Below are 16,794 nucleotides of genomic sequence, written 5' to 3'. Positions count from 1 at the left end.
ATAAGACTAGTATAAGAGAATACCATTGAGGGTTGCAAGAAATCTTTGAGATAGGCTCTAATTGGGCAGTACCTGTCATCTGATCACGGAGGAACATACATATAGCTCTGATTGAGTCCCCGGGTCACTTGTGTCAAGAATACACTAATAAACGCTGTGAAATTGATTTTATGAAGTTGATAACTTTGCAGGGTAGGGTATGGGCTCGCGAGGACGGCTCGGAAGACGAATTGGGCTCGTGATCGAAAAAAGGTTGAAAACCAAGGATCTACATAAAACATTTGGTTGTTTACATTAGCATCCGGCGGTATACTGCGCAACTTTCACGGACCGTAAGGTACACGATACCATGCAATGTAATGACCGATGCTTGCTGATATGATATTGGCATCTATATGTTGAACGCGCGCGAAGCGCGCGAAAAATTTTGGTTATATTTTACGGGCAAGTCATTACAGCCCCCAAATCCAGTTGGGCTCCTACGCCTTTGACTACACACATAGACAGTTTTTGAGGCTGTTCATCGTGGAACATGCATTTCAATGCTCACTGATATGATATTATATCTGCTCTTTGCTTTACAAATTCGAACAGGCGTGTAGCGAGTAATTGCCAAGGGAGGGGCGAAGCCTGTAGGCAAACTATCTAAGCGAAGCGCCACCATAAGTTGGCGCGAAGCGTACAATAAAAATTTTGGCCGACAATGCCTCCCAGATCGCTGGAAATGACACTTCCCAGGCCTTGTAAGTTGCATCTAAGCATTGTCTATTTTGAAATTACTAGCGATGTCATAAAGAAAATTTGCTCGGGGGGGCGGTCGCCCCCTTCCCGAAATGCGTCATGTTCCCCGACGACTCGGTCGAGTTCAAGACCAATGCACAGTTGGTTCCATATAGCACAATTGTACAATTGTTTTAGCCGTCCATACACACACACGCGTTATGATAGACCATATATAGTACTTATATAGATACATTAGTGAGAGAGGAAAAATGGAAACGTCAAAAATGGAGTTGTCGATGTAAGGGGTAGGGTGAGGCGCACACCCCCTCCGTAATCCTTGATCTGTCACTGGCTACCCTGTGTATATAATAGGGATCAGCGCTTTAACTATGACTGTTCCTCTTTCTCTTCCCGAGGTCTTGGCTTTCTTCTACTCCCTCCTTTTCTCCTTTTTCTCTCTTTTTTCTTTTTCTTTTCCCTTCCTTCCTTTCCTCCTTTTCTTTTTCCCCCCTCCTTTTCCCTTTTTTCTTCTCTTTTTTTCTCTCCTCTTTTCCTTACCCGGGGGGCGCGCGCCCCCAACGCCCCCCCCCTGGATACGCACCTGGTTATGGTCCAACAGTTTCTGCTATACAGCGTGATTTTAACACAGCGATGGCGCGTGGATGGAAGTATCACGTGACAATAGAACACTCCACTCGGATTGGTTGTTTAAACAATGCGAACTTGACAGCGCGCACGGTCCAGTTAGCCGACAACACACTATCTGCACAGCTACGTGTAAGACTTCCAACATATTACATTACCCCGGAGTAATATTTATCTATGCTTTTCATTTTAATTTTAATATTTTTTTTACAGAATGTGAGACGATATGGAAACTGCAAACTTCATGCTTTTACACCTGTTAGTAAACATGCACTAATTAACATGCATATTCTTTCATTCATAGAATAAAACCTAATAAGGAATCTTTTAGATTTGTATTATTTGGCCTGAAGTACCGTATTATTAGATATCTTGTAGTAATATTGCCAAGCTATACTGAGAGCCGAAAAACTTAAATGACAAAGTATCTGGTAGATGAATATTTTAAAAATCAAACTTATAGTTAGTACGTAATAGCTAGTTAACATTAATGTGATGAAATATGTCTAGATGAATGTCTTAGTTTGATCAATGGGGCTATCCAGCCCTGCCCAAAAAATAGGATTGTTAGCTCAGTAGTTAGCGCCGGTGCCTTTCAATCATAAGGTCCCGAGTTTGAGTCACTCCAAGATTAATGTATGTCGTCCAGTTACAGAGTTGTTGACAAATGACAATTTATAATCATGGACGTTAAATATGAATCTAAGAGACTGACTTCGGTCAGCTTGCGGCTTTGATAAGCCAATGATGGCTTCTTCGTGAGTTCCTGCTTGCAGGAGGATCTAAAATACATACATAAATACACCACATAATAACAAAGGGCGTTGAGTCATATAGGTCCTATTCAGTTCCGCGAAACCTTGAATAGTTGCAACATTTGCATTTTCATATAAAGCTAAATTGTTACCAGGTCGCTAATAGAGAAAATCGTTAGAAATACTGGTAAGCCGTGCTATTCAACCATCGTACAAGAGATAGTTGTTAGAAACCTGGTCAGGGGAGCTCTTCGAATTTTCAAATAAAGCTAAAAAGTTTGTTTTTAGCCTGTACCTTAATTTGTGTATTCTAAAGCGCTTTTGTTTTTCGTTCTACCGAACTGTACAAGTCACGTGGACCCTTGAACTAGTCAATCACCCATCCAGTGTTCGATTTTTCCGGTATCGCATCGCAAAATGCGATCCAAAACGACAAACTTGCGAGACGTTTCCAAATCAGCATCGCACATTGTGCCGATTTGTGCGATACAAATTCCTAGTCAGATTTGGGAGCAAACACTCAAACCTTAACTTACGAACTGTCGATCACAATGTAGAAGTTATAATTTATTGAGTTTATACGCAATGTACAACTTATTCACTTGACCGTATAGCGAAAAAAAACCTGAAAAAATAATATCCTACCATAGTTCAGTGTAAAGCGAGTAGCCTAACCACCTCGGCGGTTACGGATCTCACGTAACTAAAAGGTTCCCTGGCAACGTGCCAAAAAATGTTAACAAACAGGTGTTACACAGGGGATGAGCTCACAGTTGTTGGGAAGGTACCTGGGCAAATTCGCAGCACATGTACCGTGGTACAGTAGTTGGGTATAGGGTTAAACACTGCAGTTGTAAAAATGTACGCATAGTGCACGCTATTCATTGTTAGGCAGTCTAGAAACGGGGCTTTGCTGAACGTTGTTTGTTTCATAATATCGGAAGTTTTGTAAGTTGCACTTTTTAAAGATTGAAAGACAGTTTAAATCTCTTTTCATTTTATAACATAATATAGCTACTTTAACTTGTCATTTTAAAATTTTCATCAGTTTCGTGACAATTTAAATAAAAAAAAGTTGTCAGTATTTTGCATCCTCAACTGTGAATTTTTTCATCGCCAGACATCGCAAAAAATGACAACAATTTTCGGGGGCTTTCTCCCCCAGGATCCCCACGATGGGTTCTACCCCATGACCCCACCATAGCCCTAAGACGGGCCCCTGGACACCACGCCTTTATGCTCGCACGTTACGCGTGCTAGGCAGGCGAACACCGGCGGGAAATCGGCAGTGTGTTCGCGGGAAATTGAACAAGGTTTTCCAACACTGCTGAACTGTGCACTTACTGTATGCATCATGTTCAAGGTTTTCACGGAGGCCTTTGAGGAAATGAATGGTTAGTACAGTGTATATATGCTGCACTAATGCTGTGTGTAGGCCAAAGTTCACGAAGGTCATTGGTTATATTCCCGCGCCGTAGAGGTGTTTTTAGATGTTAAGGAGAGTCAGGTTTCCATGGATATTAATCGTAAATGAATCTGAGTTTAACTGACGCTAAAGAAATGGATCGTCTTGGGCAGATTAACAAATCATTGCAAGTATAAATAAGTACAGGTAGCTCTGCTGTTAAAAAGAAAAGTTCAATATCGGTTTGCTGTTATCGGCAATTAGGCAAAATTTTACCGATACCGATATGCTGCCGATATTGCAAATATCGGCCGATACCGATATTGAAAACGAATATCGTAGCAACACTAGTATAAATAATAATAATAAACAAACATTTTCTAGTTAATACATTGATCGCCAACATTTGGTCCGTTTTGTGGTAATTTCAAAACTGCTATTCAATATTGGGGAACTGCTATGCAACAAAAATTTTGTATAGCAATTGTCGAAATTTGTTGCTATGCAATTTTTTGGCCATAAGTCGAACACTGCACCCATCGCGTCTGTATTAGTCCTACACGTTTACCTAACGTGTTTGATTCATAGATATACACAGTACAAACTACCGAATTTCCAGGACCGATATGACTTTGAAATAACAGTAGGCGTACAACGTTAAATGATCATGTTCAATTTTCTGCCGTATTGCTATGACAACCGACCAAACATAAAAGTTGCTTTAAACGACGGTAATAATTTGATCCGGTGTGATTAATTCATTATCGCTTTTATCATTTGTAACGATACTTTGACTAGCAGATTGTTTGCCAGCCTTCTCGTTCACTTTATCAAGTTGTTTTGCGGTCACGATCTGACGTATTGTCACAGCAGCACTTGATGTAACAATGCAAACAATTCCTAGCACATTAAGCCACTTTGGTTGGAGGCTGAAAAATATGATATCAAATATAAATACTATATACACCTCGCTCAAAGTAGCTAGGACAATGTACAGTGCATTGTCTAGTGAAAGGGCGCGTGATATCAGCATAATAGCCATAAAAGTGGCAACACCAACCATAACACAGAGTAATCTAGATTTTATACAGTCTGGAATTGTCCACTGACCTAGAGCTGTTACCACTATCGAAACAAAAATACTAGACAAAAATGCCAAATAATTGGTGACTCTCAAGGAAGGAACGTCCATATCGGCCCCCAAGAGCCTTACAATTATTACCGCTGATGCCGCTGCAACGCTGGCTGTAAATGCGGCTAAGACTGGTACAATCCGCTTCGTGGAATCATTCTCAGCAGTGGCGTTATTTTCCTCTGAATCTCCGAAAATAAATGATGGCTGCGCTATTAGAACTACTCCCATCACTGTAAAGACAAGGAACACTCCATCTATTAGGTGAAATGTTTCTTTCAGGATTATTCTCGCTAAGGGACCAACGAAAGTGACATAGCTATACACAATAGCTGTCACATCGGCGGTTCCCATATTATGGTAGGCATAGATTTGACAACACCACGATATTGTCATTAGTGAAGCATGTGCCAAGTGGCATTTAGCCTCCCGCGATGACTGAGGTTTAATATCAATACCCGTGTAAGTGGTGCTAATCACGCCAAGTAATAGCATAATAATTACCCGGATGAATACTAACTCGTTCGAGGCAACGACACCCTGAAGGGCTTTAATACAAACTGTAGAAACGGCGAAACAGCCCGCAGAAGCAAAAGCTAACAGCAGTCCTTGATTTTGGTACAGTTTTTGACATATGAGATACGTAATTCTCTGACTATTTTCTGGAGCCTGTATTATTTTTCTAGCATCTCCATTTTGTTTTGGAGCTACAGCCATGCCTACGTCTTCATCCATGGTTCCGTTGATATAAACTGTTCAGCTTTTCTGTTGGTGGACCTTGAGTCCCGTCTCTCTGTTCAAAATGAAATATAACAGAAACCCAAATATTTATATTTCTCAGAAATATGATAAACATTTACGATTCGCTTCTATACGTTTAGCTTGCTCATGAGTGGAGGCATCGAGAACCGTTTCGGGCCCTAGAGCGAATGATATGTCAACGGGCCGACTTTTTGCACTTTTCATTTTCCTAAGTTGAGTTCATTACGAATAGAATGACAACTATATTTGAGCATCATTTTCAGAAGAAAAAATGTAAGCAGTATTTGATGAAATTTAAAAAGCATTCCACTTTCACACAGAAGGCTTCATGATGCGATGTCAGATTGGGTCCATCATACACTCATATACTGCATCATTGATTTTTACCGTTTGAGAGTTTTCTCTAGATTTCAGAACCATATATGACTTTAAAATATGGTGGCACAAAAACTTGCTAGATGCGTCAAAATTGTCACTTTGCACGTTTTAAGGAATATAAGTATACTTGTAGCCGCAGACAATGTGCCTGGTAAGAATTACATTGATGTGAGGCAAATATTTCAGACTGTAAGTTGAAAACCTCATCTCATCTCATTATCTTGTCCTAGCCGTATATGTTTGATTGAATGGCATTTTTAACTGCATGGCTTAATGCTCCAAGTACTCCAGGAATTTAATCACGGTATCGGTCGGGGGTTCCCTAACAGGGGGTTCATGAGACGTTTTTGAAAGTCAAAATTAAAGTACTGTTTGTTGAACTAAAACATGATATATCATATAATTTAGAATGTACAAATGTTGGTCGTCATGAAAACAAAGCTGCGGGCACGTCTCGACGTCGGCCTCGACATGAGGGTACGTGGCCCTCTCCAAAACAGCGCCGAGGATGCGTGATACGATTCGTGATCTGATCTTGAAGTTTCCAAATAAATATTTGTTCATCTCTTGTTTTGTTTTTCCATTACCATATTGCACTATAAACTTGATCTTTTACGAAGCACAGTTATGCGTATTATAGTATAATAATGACTCAGAACGTGTCTCGAAAAGTTGGGGGTTCGTGGACAACTCTGACATCCACAGGGGGTTCGTGGGGGGGGGGGGATAAAGTTAGGGAAACCCTGGTATAGGTGATCTCTATGACGTCATCTGGACAAAAGTTTTACTTATAGGCTGTTGTAATCTTCTTGTTGATTAATCCTTTAAACATGTTACATTTGGATTTAGTTTTGCTTAGCTATGAACGTTCATAAAAATTATTGATGTTGATCCAGGTTATATCCTGGGTGATATATCGTCACCGATCGCGGAAACCCGTTTTAACCGACAAATTCATTTTGGATTCAGTTCACCTTCCTGTTAAATTAACTTCCACTCCAAAATGTGGTCGTATTCTCCGTCATACATTCTAACGCATGAAAGTTCAAGAAGATATGAATTCTTTGTTATTAAGAGGTGAATCTGTTATAATGTTACAATATGATCGTGGCATATATGAAATCAAAACAGAAATCACTTACCTATAAGAAGATATGTCCCGAACCAACTTTTGTGACATGCAAGTTGCAGGCTAGCATGTATTACAATAGTTGATATATATAGTTCGTGTCGGCTGAGTTTGTCCGCTGTAGGATATATATAGCCACCAAGTGCAATGTTGTTTACCCTAGCTATTGCTACTCATGATCGTTGGTTAACAGCGTTTAAAAAAATAACACTTTCGAGAATTGTTGATCGTGCTGTACACAGCGTGCTACGAAGATGATATGGTAAGCATGATTCCATAATAACTAACTCTCTGATAATACTAATATTTATAGATCTGCCTAGTAACCATACAGTAGTGTTATAGGCCAATACCTGCACCGTTGTTTCCGCGCGGCGTGATTCCCAGGGACTTGATATTTGCCACGTTGTGTACTTCTAAAAATCAAACGATAATCAAGATAAATGAAACTATGCAGTAGTGCGTGCATGTTTTTAAGTTTAACTTTACAGATTCTAATCATATCAGGGCTTCACTCTAACGTTTACAGTGTTCCGAGGGGCTGGGGGGGGGGTGGAGGCAGGGACTTTGCAAGGATCTTGTAATGGGGGGGGGGGGGGTAGAAACATCCTAATCCAAAAATAATAATAATCATAAGTGGGTCGATTCGTAAGGGCTGGTGCCATACAGCAAGTTCGAAATATTCAGCAGCATAACACGAGTGGGTTGTCAATTCTTGGTACCACAAATATGCCATACCGGGTACTATAGATATGCTAAGGTGCTAAATCGAACGCCAATTGGGCATATCCAGGCCATTTTAATGGTTAGTTTAAAGTATTTACAACTTTATTATAGGTTGTAAAAGGAGTTACAAACAAGACTTCGGTTAAAATTGTATGTTCGAATTTGGTCAAATCTTATAACGATGTAAGTCTAAAGTTAGAAATATTAGAAATAGCCTAGTATAATTGACTCAGAAATCAGAATTATTCTGTGAAGAGTGCGGTCAGCCTAAATTACTTTAAGAGATTTTGCATAGATCAAATTTTCCAACTGTCATGTGTTTTAACCACCGATTTTTCAACTATTGAAAACTGCAGCCAAATATTAAGGTGGGGGGGGGGGAGTGATCGAGACACACCACACCCCTTGTAGATACGTCCCTGTGTGGAGGGGGATGCACACAAGACCCACCTTGGTCAGTGTTGTTATGCAATATCAAACCAAGTTGTTCGTGTCCCTCCACTTTGAGAAATTTTCGTAAAATGGAGGTTGCCTAGATGGTGCTACATTTTGGAACTTTTGAAACACTGTCTAGGTCGTAACGCATAAATATGTCACATGAAAATGTATACCGTGAAGTTTCGTAATATTCTACCTGCCAGTGGGAATAAGAGGGAGAGGGGGGGGGGTAAACGCAGTTCAGTAGGGGGTCGTCGCACATAAGAAGAATCACAAAGGAGGTATGCATGCACCGTACTGGCTTTATGGTACCGTCATACTGTTTGAACGGTCCGGTCCGAGTCCAAGGGCGGACTACCGTACATTTGTTTAAGTTTGTTGTGTGTGACAGTACTAGAGTACATTGAAGACTGAGCCGTCGTGTTCAGATTTTTTTCACCATGATTGAAACGTTTAACTTAAAAGCAAGACATAGTCACTTTAAATTTATGAATATCATTCAATGAGATAAAACAACACTGACAATAAAAATGCTGAAATTTGTTTTGCTATAACGATATGTGGCCATTTTAGCAGTTTTATTTCACTATACCGGCAGTGGCGTTCACAATATTCCCAAGGTGAAGGGACGGCGAAGGGGGGGGGGGGATTACAATTTCTTCTGACTGATTTAAGTAGGGGTTGAAACTTTATGAAAGAGGCAGATGCGTGAAGTCTACATACAATTAAAGGAGGGGTTCTGCCGTGGAGCAATTGCGGCAGACTCCCATAGGCCTATATGGCGCGCGTGCTCGCGGCGGTTCACTCTGGAGTCTCCCCCAGACTAAAGAAAAATGAACTTTTGGAAGTCAAGTTTGCATTCTGAGGCATGGTTTATCGTAACTTAGGTCTATATCTCTAAACGGAAGGAATGATGCTAATAAACAATAATCGATTCAAAATTATACCCTCGACTGATTAAGGCAGAGACCAGAACCTTTATGAGAGGGCCAGAGTTGAATCAAGGTTGCTATAAATTAGGAAGGCTGCTGCCCTGGGGTTACTGTAATCGTCTCCTTTGCATGGGATTGTGGGGGCTCCCCTCCCCGTCCCACTCCCCTTCCCCAACCTTGCGCACTTCACTGTATACCGGTATAGGCTACAGTCCTTTAAATTAAACAGAGAACAAGCATAGACGTTATGTCCGAGGCGTAAAGCATGGCCGAAAATATGTCCCAAACATGTCTTTATTTGCCATATCATTTACATATTTCAATAACAGTCCATAGTCTACTGTGACTATACGTATTTCTTGCACTTGAATCGTACTAGGTTTTTTTTTTTGCTTCAAAAACACGCTTCTATCATAATGATATTCGCGTGCTGTAGGCGTTATTGGTCTCAGAGCACAATGGAAATCCTAAAAGTCAGATACACCCACTTTCTTGTTATGGCTTGAATTTCGGGTAGCGTATGTGCCTTGATGTTGAACTTGAAACTGGTTGTCCAAATCTACTGGCTCATTTTCTACAGATAATAAGTGTCTTTCATCTGTCAAAATGCCTAGAGAACAAAAGCAGCAAGATATAACAACACTATTTAATCAGAAGAAGAAAATTACATCGAAATATTTCAAAGGAACACTAAATGAGAACAGTGTCAATGATGCAACAGGTGCAGCGTTAGTTTTTTTCTGTGCGACGATGTAACGTTAGGCCTAACTTTCTGTACTTTATTCCTATACGCTTTATATATGCAAATATCCATTTAAAGTTTTGTCCTTGAGTGGTACGTAGCAATAGGACTAGGCTGTATACTGTACGTACACAAACCCTCAATTATGCATTCAATTTGGAAGGTCTAAACAATCCTGCTTTTATGTGTAACTATTATATAGTATATTATCACATTATCAAGACTTTAATTGGCCTAAGCTATGCACCTCTTTGCCAACATTTTAGCTCATTCGCAGAGATAAAAAAATGAAAAAGTCAAACAAAAACAGCAGAGGCAAATACACAAGACTATAATTGACCTAAGCTATGCACCTCTTTGCCAACATTTTAGCTCATTCGCAGAGATAAAAAAATGAAAAAGTCAGACAAAAACAGCAGAGGCAAATACATAAAATTTGTTACCCACTGTGAGAAGTTTGGTCTAAATAATACCCCAAATAAACACAAAAATTCACGATGGAAATCAGACAATCTTGAATTTCCATCTAACCACAGAAATATTTCCAAATTGCATGTAGCCTACAGTATAGTCCTGTTTGTTGTTTTTTTCCTTTGCTAGTGGTGTTTGATTGAACTGTACATTTATGAGCTGCCACTTCACAGTTCCAAGTTAATGAGACATATATCTTAGGCCTAATGGAATTTGTAACAAGTACTGTACAGGGTTTGTGACACCCCAATGGCATCCTTACATGCATGCAGTTATATATCGTTAATGAACCTTGCATATATACTGTACATGCATGCCTATATGCAGGAAAGAATATAATGTTCACATTTTCTATCAGGGTTCGGTTTCTTCCGGAAGAAACCTATTTCTTCCGGGGACGTGGAAGAAACTGGAAGAAACCTGTTTCTTCCAGTTTCTTCCGGAAGAAACTGGAAGAAACCGGAAGAAACTGGAAGAAACTGTAAAAATTGGCACATAGGCAGCACAGCCCACATACATGATAAAGAGACAAATAGCTTACCACCATCTGACTGAAATGCATGCCATTGAAACCATCAAAATATGATATTTTTGTTTTGATTATAATTTTGGGTTTTTTTTCTACACCAAAAGATGTTTGCTTATACTGTAAATCACAATATTGAAGGACTACTTATCATCTCGAGATCCCCCCATCAACCAGAATTGCATAACTGGCCATACTGTATGAATGATTAACCTGGATTGGCCCATGCACTGAATGAACACCAAGCAAATAGTCAAACAATATCTATTAGATTTAGGCAACAGTTTAAATTCTGCAACTCCCTAAATCACAACTTGTAGTTAATAGGAGGACTTGTCATTCCAACTGCAAAAGAACAAACATCCACAATTAAACACAGCTGCCATGAGCCAGCCCTCATTTCACACTACAACTTCCAGTCGAATCTGTAACTGTAACCCTCATGTCTTGAGTTCAATCTCCACAAAATATGGTCATAGTGGTCAATGTAATCGTAGTAATGAGTGTGCATTGTAGTAGGCCTACACTAATTTCCAGGGAACACTTGTCCCTCCACCCAGAAACTAGTTTTTAACTAAGAACTGGGCTATAATCAGGACCATTCTGGTCTGCAAAATATTGCTTGCCCATAGTTGTTCCCTTAATTGTCCGATGCTACAGTAGCCTAGTACTATATTGTGTACAGTATATGCTAGAGGCATGTCATGTGCTCCAAACCTAGATATAGACTACCTAGATGACACAATAGTGCTTCTTGTCCATTTATTACATAGTTAGAAATCATTGCAGGTTGTTATGAAACTTTATCAACAGTTTTTCCCGAAAAAAATGAGTTTCTTCCATTTTGTCCGGAAGAAACTGGAAGAAACCTATTTCTTCCGAGTGGAAAAAACCGCGGTTTATTCCGCGGTTTTTTCCACTCCCGGAAGAAACCTGCGAACCCTGTTTTCTATGGTAATGAATGTATAAGAAACTGTAGGGATCCCCATGTTACTTTCAGACTTGTAAAGAAAAAACAAAAAAGTACTGATGTAAGAAAATTAAATGTTATTAAAATCAAATTATTTACTAGTGTTTATTTTGTTTGTTATAAATCAGATCTATCTCAAACAAGAACCTTAAAACGGAAAGAAGCAGATATGACATTATTAAAAGAGTTTGACCTCAACTGGGAGTATGGACCTTGCACAGGTAAGTCAAATATCCTACGTGCATAAAGTCGGACACACACTGCCCCGACTGAACTCGGAAGGACTCAACTCAACCGTTGTGACTAGCTTGTGGTCCTACAAATGACCGTTGCACACTGATGAGTGCACACAACATCTGTTTTTGTTAACCAAAGGTTCTCATTTAGTCCACATGCAAAGTTATTCTATGGCATGTACAGTAACTACTCTATGTTATCTTCAGAATGTTCAACCGTGCATATTCAAAGCCACTAAAGGAACTAACAGTAGAATCAGGATCTCCAGCCACCCCCTAAATCATATCGTTCCTCTCTAAGTTTCACAAATTTGACAGGCTGCAGTTTCCTTGAGGAATCTCGAATGGACACTTCTTGGCAAATATAATGCGCATTTCCTAATTCACACATAGTTAGATTTATTCAGATAACATATGGTTTTTACCACTGACTAGTACATTTTAGCGACAAAAGTCGACCACCATTCAATTGGCAGCCATACACACGTCTGGTTATCAACCAATCTATGGAGATTTGCAAAAAGGAGAGATCATATGCATGAGGAGCTAGAGATGGATCTACGACACTGTGAGGACTAATATGACGGCGCCCTCTGTATAAATTGCTGAATTCTTATTCCTATATGAGGTTATCACAAATTGAAAATGGTTATACTTATAGTAACAATTTTTCATATGAAAATAAACTTCAAATAAATGCATAGGTACAAAATAGAAGTAAAGATTTTATTGATAAAAGATACGTTTGTTGATTTTGTTACCGTGATGAAGTTCACAGAATTTAGTTAACACATACATTCAAGCATGTTTGCAGATCAACAAAATGTAACGTTTTTCATGTGTAAGGGGTAAAGGTATATACCCATTGGCCTGTTCATGTTAACATTATTAACTACAGGCGATTTTTGCTTTCAATCTGCTTTAAAATACCAAATTTAGGGATCACCAGATTAGAGAGGTGGGAGAGAGCTGAAAGGCACAACCTTAATCCACCCAAAGATGTCAAGCAGTTGATCCAGAACCACCAAGAGGATGAGGATTATCTTCAGAGGTAAACATCTTCCCTCTCTGTGACAGATTACTGTTCCAGAAGTTTAATGTTTAACATTCAAGGTATATTGTGGTGGCTGAAGTTATTTAATATTTAACATTCAAGGAATATTGTGGTGGCTGAAGTTATTTAATGTTTAACATTCAAGGAATATTGTAGTGGATGCAGTTATGTAATATTTAACTTTCAAGGGATATGGTGGTGGTGGCTGAAGTTTGTTGCTTAATAAAAATTGCTGCAAAATTTTCTGCACCTTTAGAAATCTCATCCTCATAGCAATTTGTATGAATTTTTCAAATATGGTGGTTACAGTATTTTACTTTGAATTAAACTGAAAATATCTTTGTTTCTTTCTAATTATTTAATTAATTTATCCACCCAGTCAATTAATAATTTTCTACTGCAACAGTTGCATTTTGAAGAAACGTCTGAATACAGTTCTGTAAAATAAAATAAAATAAAATGACAGCTAAGCAAACTTCTATTGTATCACATTCTGAAGGATCAACAAGAATAAATCAACAATAAATAAATCAACAAGAGGATTATAGTTGGAAGTAAACCTTGTGAAGAACATCATCCTTAGTGAAATTATTGATCCAAATCCTTCAAACTCATTATAAACATAAACAAAGTATTTCTTTTATGCTCTGGTCAAGCCAATAGAAGGCTATGGCCAATACAAAAAATTAAACCTAGCATCTGGGATGTTAGGGGTTTGAGCCCTGGCTGGTTAGAGTACTATTAATTTTATATATATTTTATATCCAGGAGTAATCCACAGTTTTCCTATCTAAAATCTTCTCCCAGTTAGTAATCCAAAAATCAATTCAAACTGTAGGCCTAGAACTATATAAACCCTTGATGTTAAATATTCAATTCATTCCAAGCTTTACAGCTAGCCCAAAATACAGCTCATGCTAAAATAGTTTCAGTAAATTAAAATAATGTTTTCAGATCAAATTCATTGGCTGGAAATGAAGACTTTCAAGTGATGTGTTTCTGTATTTGCCTCTTAGATTTTATGTAATGATTTTTTGAAGCGACTTGAAACGGTGAATACCCTTTTGATGACGAGATTCTTTGATTAAGGCTGGTGGTATTGTACATGTACTATAGGTTTTTCAGAGTTCACAGAGGACTGTTAAAATTAATTTCTTTAACTAACATTGAATTTAATCCATAGTATTTTCCATGTTTTCTTTCAACAGCTTGTGGAAAGACTACCATCTGTGAAAACAGAAGTCAGGTGTTCCCTCTATGGGTGACCATTCAATTTCCTAAGCCTTATCAACATAAAAAGTATTAGCCTATGAACTGGAGGGGGTTACAATCTAAAGTACATACTTGTGTAGTTGAGTGATCCTCCTCCAACTCTTTTAGAGCTTACTGCATGAAAGCAGCACAACCTGAAATCACTATCAAGGTTTGGTGAAATCCAGAGCAAGATTTATCATCTCCATGGTAACAAATGGCAAATTTGCCGTTAGGAGCTACAGTAATTTCATTTCTGACTTGTTTGGTTTAATTTGTTTTTCTTAGTTTATTAGTACATGTTGAAAGCTTATACAGTAGTTTTACAGAGTACTTCTTCATGCAGTGGGAAGGTCTGATTGCACAAACATTGATTTTACTGTAGTAGTAGTAGTAGTAGTTGTACTGTATTCCTTTCGTGGCTGAATGCCAACCCTGCATTTACATCAACTAGTGCAGGGAGTTCAAGTAAGCTACAAACTCATATTAACATGTTTTTTTATCAAATGAAGCTAAGATTTTACCTTTAAGATTTGTAATCTTTAAATTTTGTGTGTTTTGGTTACATTAAAGAAAAATGGAAACTACCGTTTAAATATTTTATAGACATAGATAGAAACGTCTTCCATCTTACCAATCTGAGTACTCATAAATATAATTTTAGCATTCATATTAGTTTTAAATCTCTTTCCTACAGAAGATAAGAAATGTTAGCATAGGTGCATAGTTTGGAAGCTGTACCATAGGATGCTTGTACTGTTAGTGCATGTCAGTCTGTCTGTTTGTTTGTTTGTCTGTTTGTTTGTTTCAAGTCATGTTCAATTGACAACATTCTATGAGCACAGTGAAACTTCACATGTGGGAACATAATTCCCCTAATTTTTCTGATCCGGACTACAATGCATATAGTTTTAGTCAACATATGCTTAACTGACATATACACAGCTCTAATGCAAGATGGTGTTCACGACATTGTTCATATTTGCCGGTTCCCTGAAAAATTACAGCTTTGAAGTATGGATCTCTCTCTAGCATTCCAGGGTCTTCAATAGTCTTCATTTGTTTTTGTGCGGGCAGTAATACCAACACCTCTTTAGGTTGGAGATTGGTCTATTTCTGCACTCTTCTTGCTCCCCCACCCACCCACCCATCTCTCAGTCTCACATATTTTCAGGGTCCCTGCATCTTCGCTACTTGCCAAGCTTTTTAATACCTGAATTACCTACCGTTGGCAATTTGTAGTTTTTAATGTATGTAAATTATGATATATATATATATTACCTTTAGTTATTTAAAGTACTAATCACCCTATATAAATTTCCGAAAAGTGAAGATAATTTATATGCTTTTTAGATTTTATTAAACAACACATGTGATCATGTTTTATGGTTAATATAACACTTTAGCTTCAATAATTGTACCGCATTTTAAACTTGTATTTTAAACTTTATTTGCTTAAATCAAGTTTTTATCTTTTTCCTTTTTAACATCATTTTTTAAATTTTCTCATACGGCTTGTTAGGTTATTATTATTGTATGTCACAGTAATATGCATTAACTGATATATATATATATATATATATATATATATATATATATATATATATATATATAAATATATATATAGTGTAGCACTTAAGATACCTAATTAGCATGGACATAGCATAGACCTCTTGTAAATATGAACCACTATCATCATGATGTATACAGTAAGTTAATCCCATCTCTGAAACGAATCAGTGTTTACTCCATTTATGTTATCGTTTATCACAGAGGGAATAAATGGGAAAGAACAAATAAATTTGAAGAATAAACCTTTCATTGCTTTGGTTTCTCATGTAGCTGATCAATGGTTGCATACAGATCCAGAAAATATTACGATCTAAAAGTTGGGGCAACTTCGTACCTTGTTCACTCCCCTCTCCCCACCCCCACCCCAATACAACAATAGATAAAACTTTTGTTTATATAGTACCAAAACTTGGGAGAATTATACGGCTCTGGATACTATATTAGCGGAGCGCCACCATCGGTTGGCGTGGAGCGTACCACGATTTTTTTTTGGCCAAAAAATACTCCTAGATCGTCGGAAAAGACACTTCCCGGGCGTTTCAAGTTGCATTTACACATCGGTTATTTTGAGATAATTTTCAAATTCAATAATTTCAGTAATGCATTATGGGTCCGTATGCAATGAACATAACTAGAGAACTGTTGGTTGGGTGAAATCATTGAAATGTCAAATGTGTAACTTTTTTTTCAATTTTTGATTTTCCAGGGGGGGGCGTGGTGGGGGGGAGTCCCCCTACTGTGTGGAGTATAATGTAGACTACTGTACAAATACAGTAATTAAACCTAAGCATAGGCCTAATTTCGGCTGAAACTGTCTCCATCTAAGCCTAATTTCCTGTGCTTTTTTACTCAGCAGATACACCGAAGGCATCTTTATTCCTACCTTTTATTATTATATTTATATGAAAGCCCTGCCTTTTTTCTCTAATGAACGCAGTTTCAAGGCT

General features: G+C 38.1%; 2 protein-coding genes across 2 annotated transcripts; one reads left to right on the top strand and one right to left on the bottom strand.

The window, feature by feature from the left end:
• Positions 1-1,332: 1,332 nt before the first annotated feature.
• On the bottom strand, positions 1,333-7,290 carry LOC139981545 (solute carrier family 35 member G1-like). The gene is made up of 2 exons (XM_071994008.1): positions 6,943-7,290; positions 1,333-5,453 (listed from the first exon to the last, which is right to left on the bottom strand). The coding sequence occupies exon 2, from the start codon at positions 5,393-5,395 to the stop codon at positions 4,250-4,252; it is 1,146 nt and encodes a 381-aa protein (XP_071850109.1). The 5' UTR covers positions 5,396-5,453; positions 6,943-7,290; the 3' UTR covers positions 1,333-4,249.
• A 2,222-nt stretch (positions 7,291-9,512) lies between these two features.
• On the top strand, positions 9,513-15,226 carry LOC139981133 (DNA polymerase delta subunit 4-like). The gene is made up of 4 exons (XM_071993320.1): positions 9,513-9,746; positions 11,863-11,955; positions 12,910-13,021; positions 14,233-15,226. The coding sequence occupies exons 1-4, from the start codon at positions 9,632-9,634 to the stop codon at positions 14,255-14,257; spliced, it is 345 nt and encodes a 114-aa protein (XP_071849421.1). The 5' UTR covers positions 9,513-9,631; the 3' UTR covers positions 14,258-15,226.
• Positions 15,227-16,794: the final 1,568 nt, after the last annotated feature.

The sequence above is a fragment of the Apostichopus japonicus genome, chromosome 15 (genome assembly GCF_037975245.1).
Source record: "Apostichopus japonicus isolate 1M-3 chromosome 15, ASM3797524v1, whole genome shotgun sequence".
NCBI lineage: Eukaryota > Metazoa > Echinodermata > Holothuroidea > Aspidochirotida > Stichopodidae > Apostichopus > Apostichopus japonicus.
The sequence above is the reverse complement of the archived record's forward strand: the minus strand, read 5'-3'. Positions and strand labels throughout refer to the sequence as shown.

Excerpts from the sequence above, each read along its gene's own strand:
- LOC139981545 (XM_071994008.1), bottom strand. The coding sequence starts at position 5,395 with ATGGATGAAGACGTAGGCATGGCTGTAGCTCCAAAACAAAATGGAGAT.
- LOC139981133 (XM_071993320.1), top strand. The coding sequence starts at position 9,632 with ATGCCTAGAGAACAAAAGCAGCAAGATATAACAACACTATTTAATCAG. Across the intron at positions 9,747-11,862 it reads CAGTGTCAATGATGCAACAG|ATCTATCTCAAACAAGAACC; the intron begins GTGCAGCGTTAG and ends GTTATAAATCAG. Across the intron at positions 11,956-12,909 it reads GGAGTATGGACCTTGCACAG|GGATCACCAGATTAGAGAGG; the intron begins GTAAGTCAAATA and ends TACCAAATTTAG.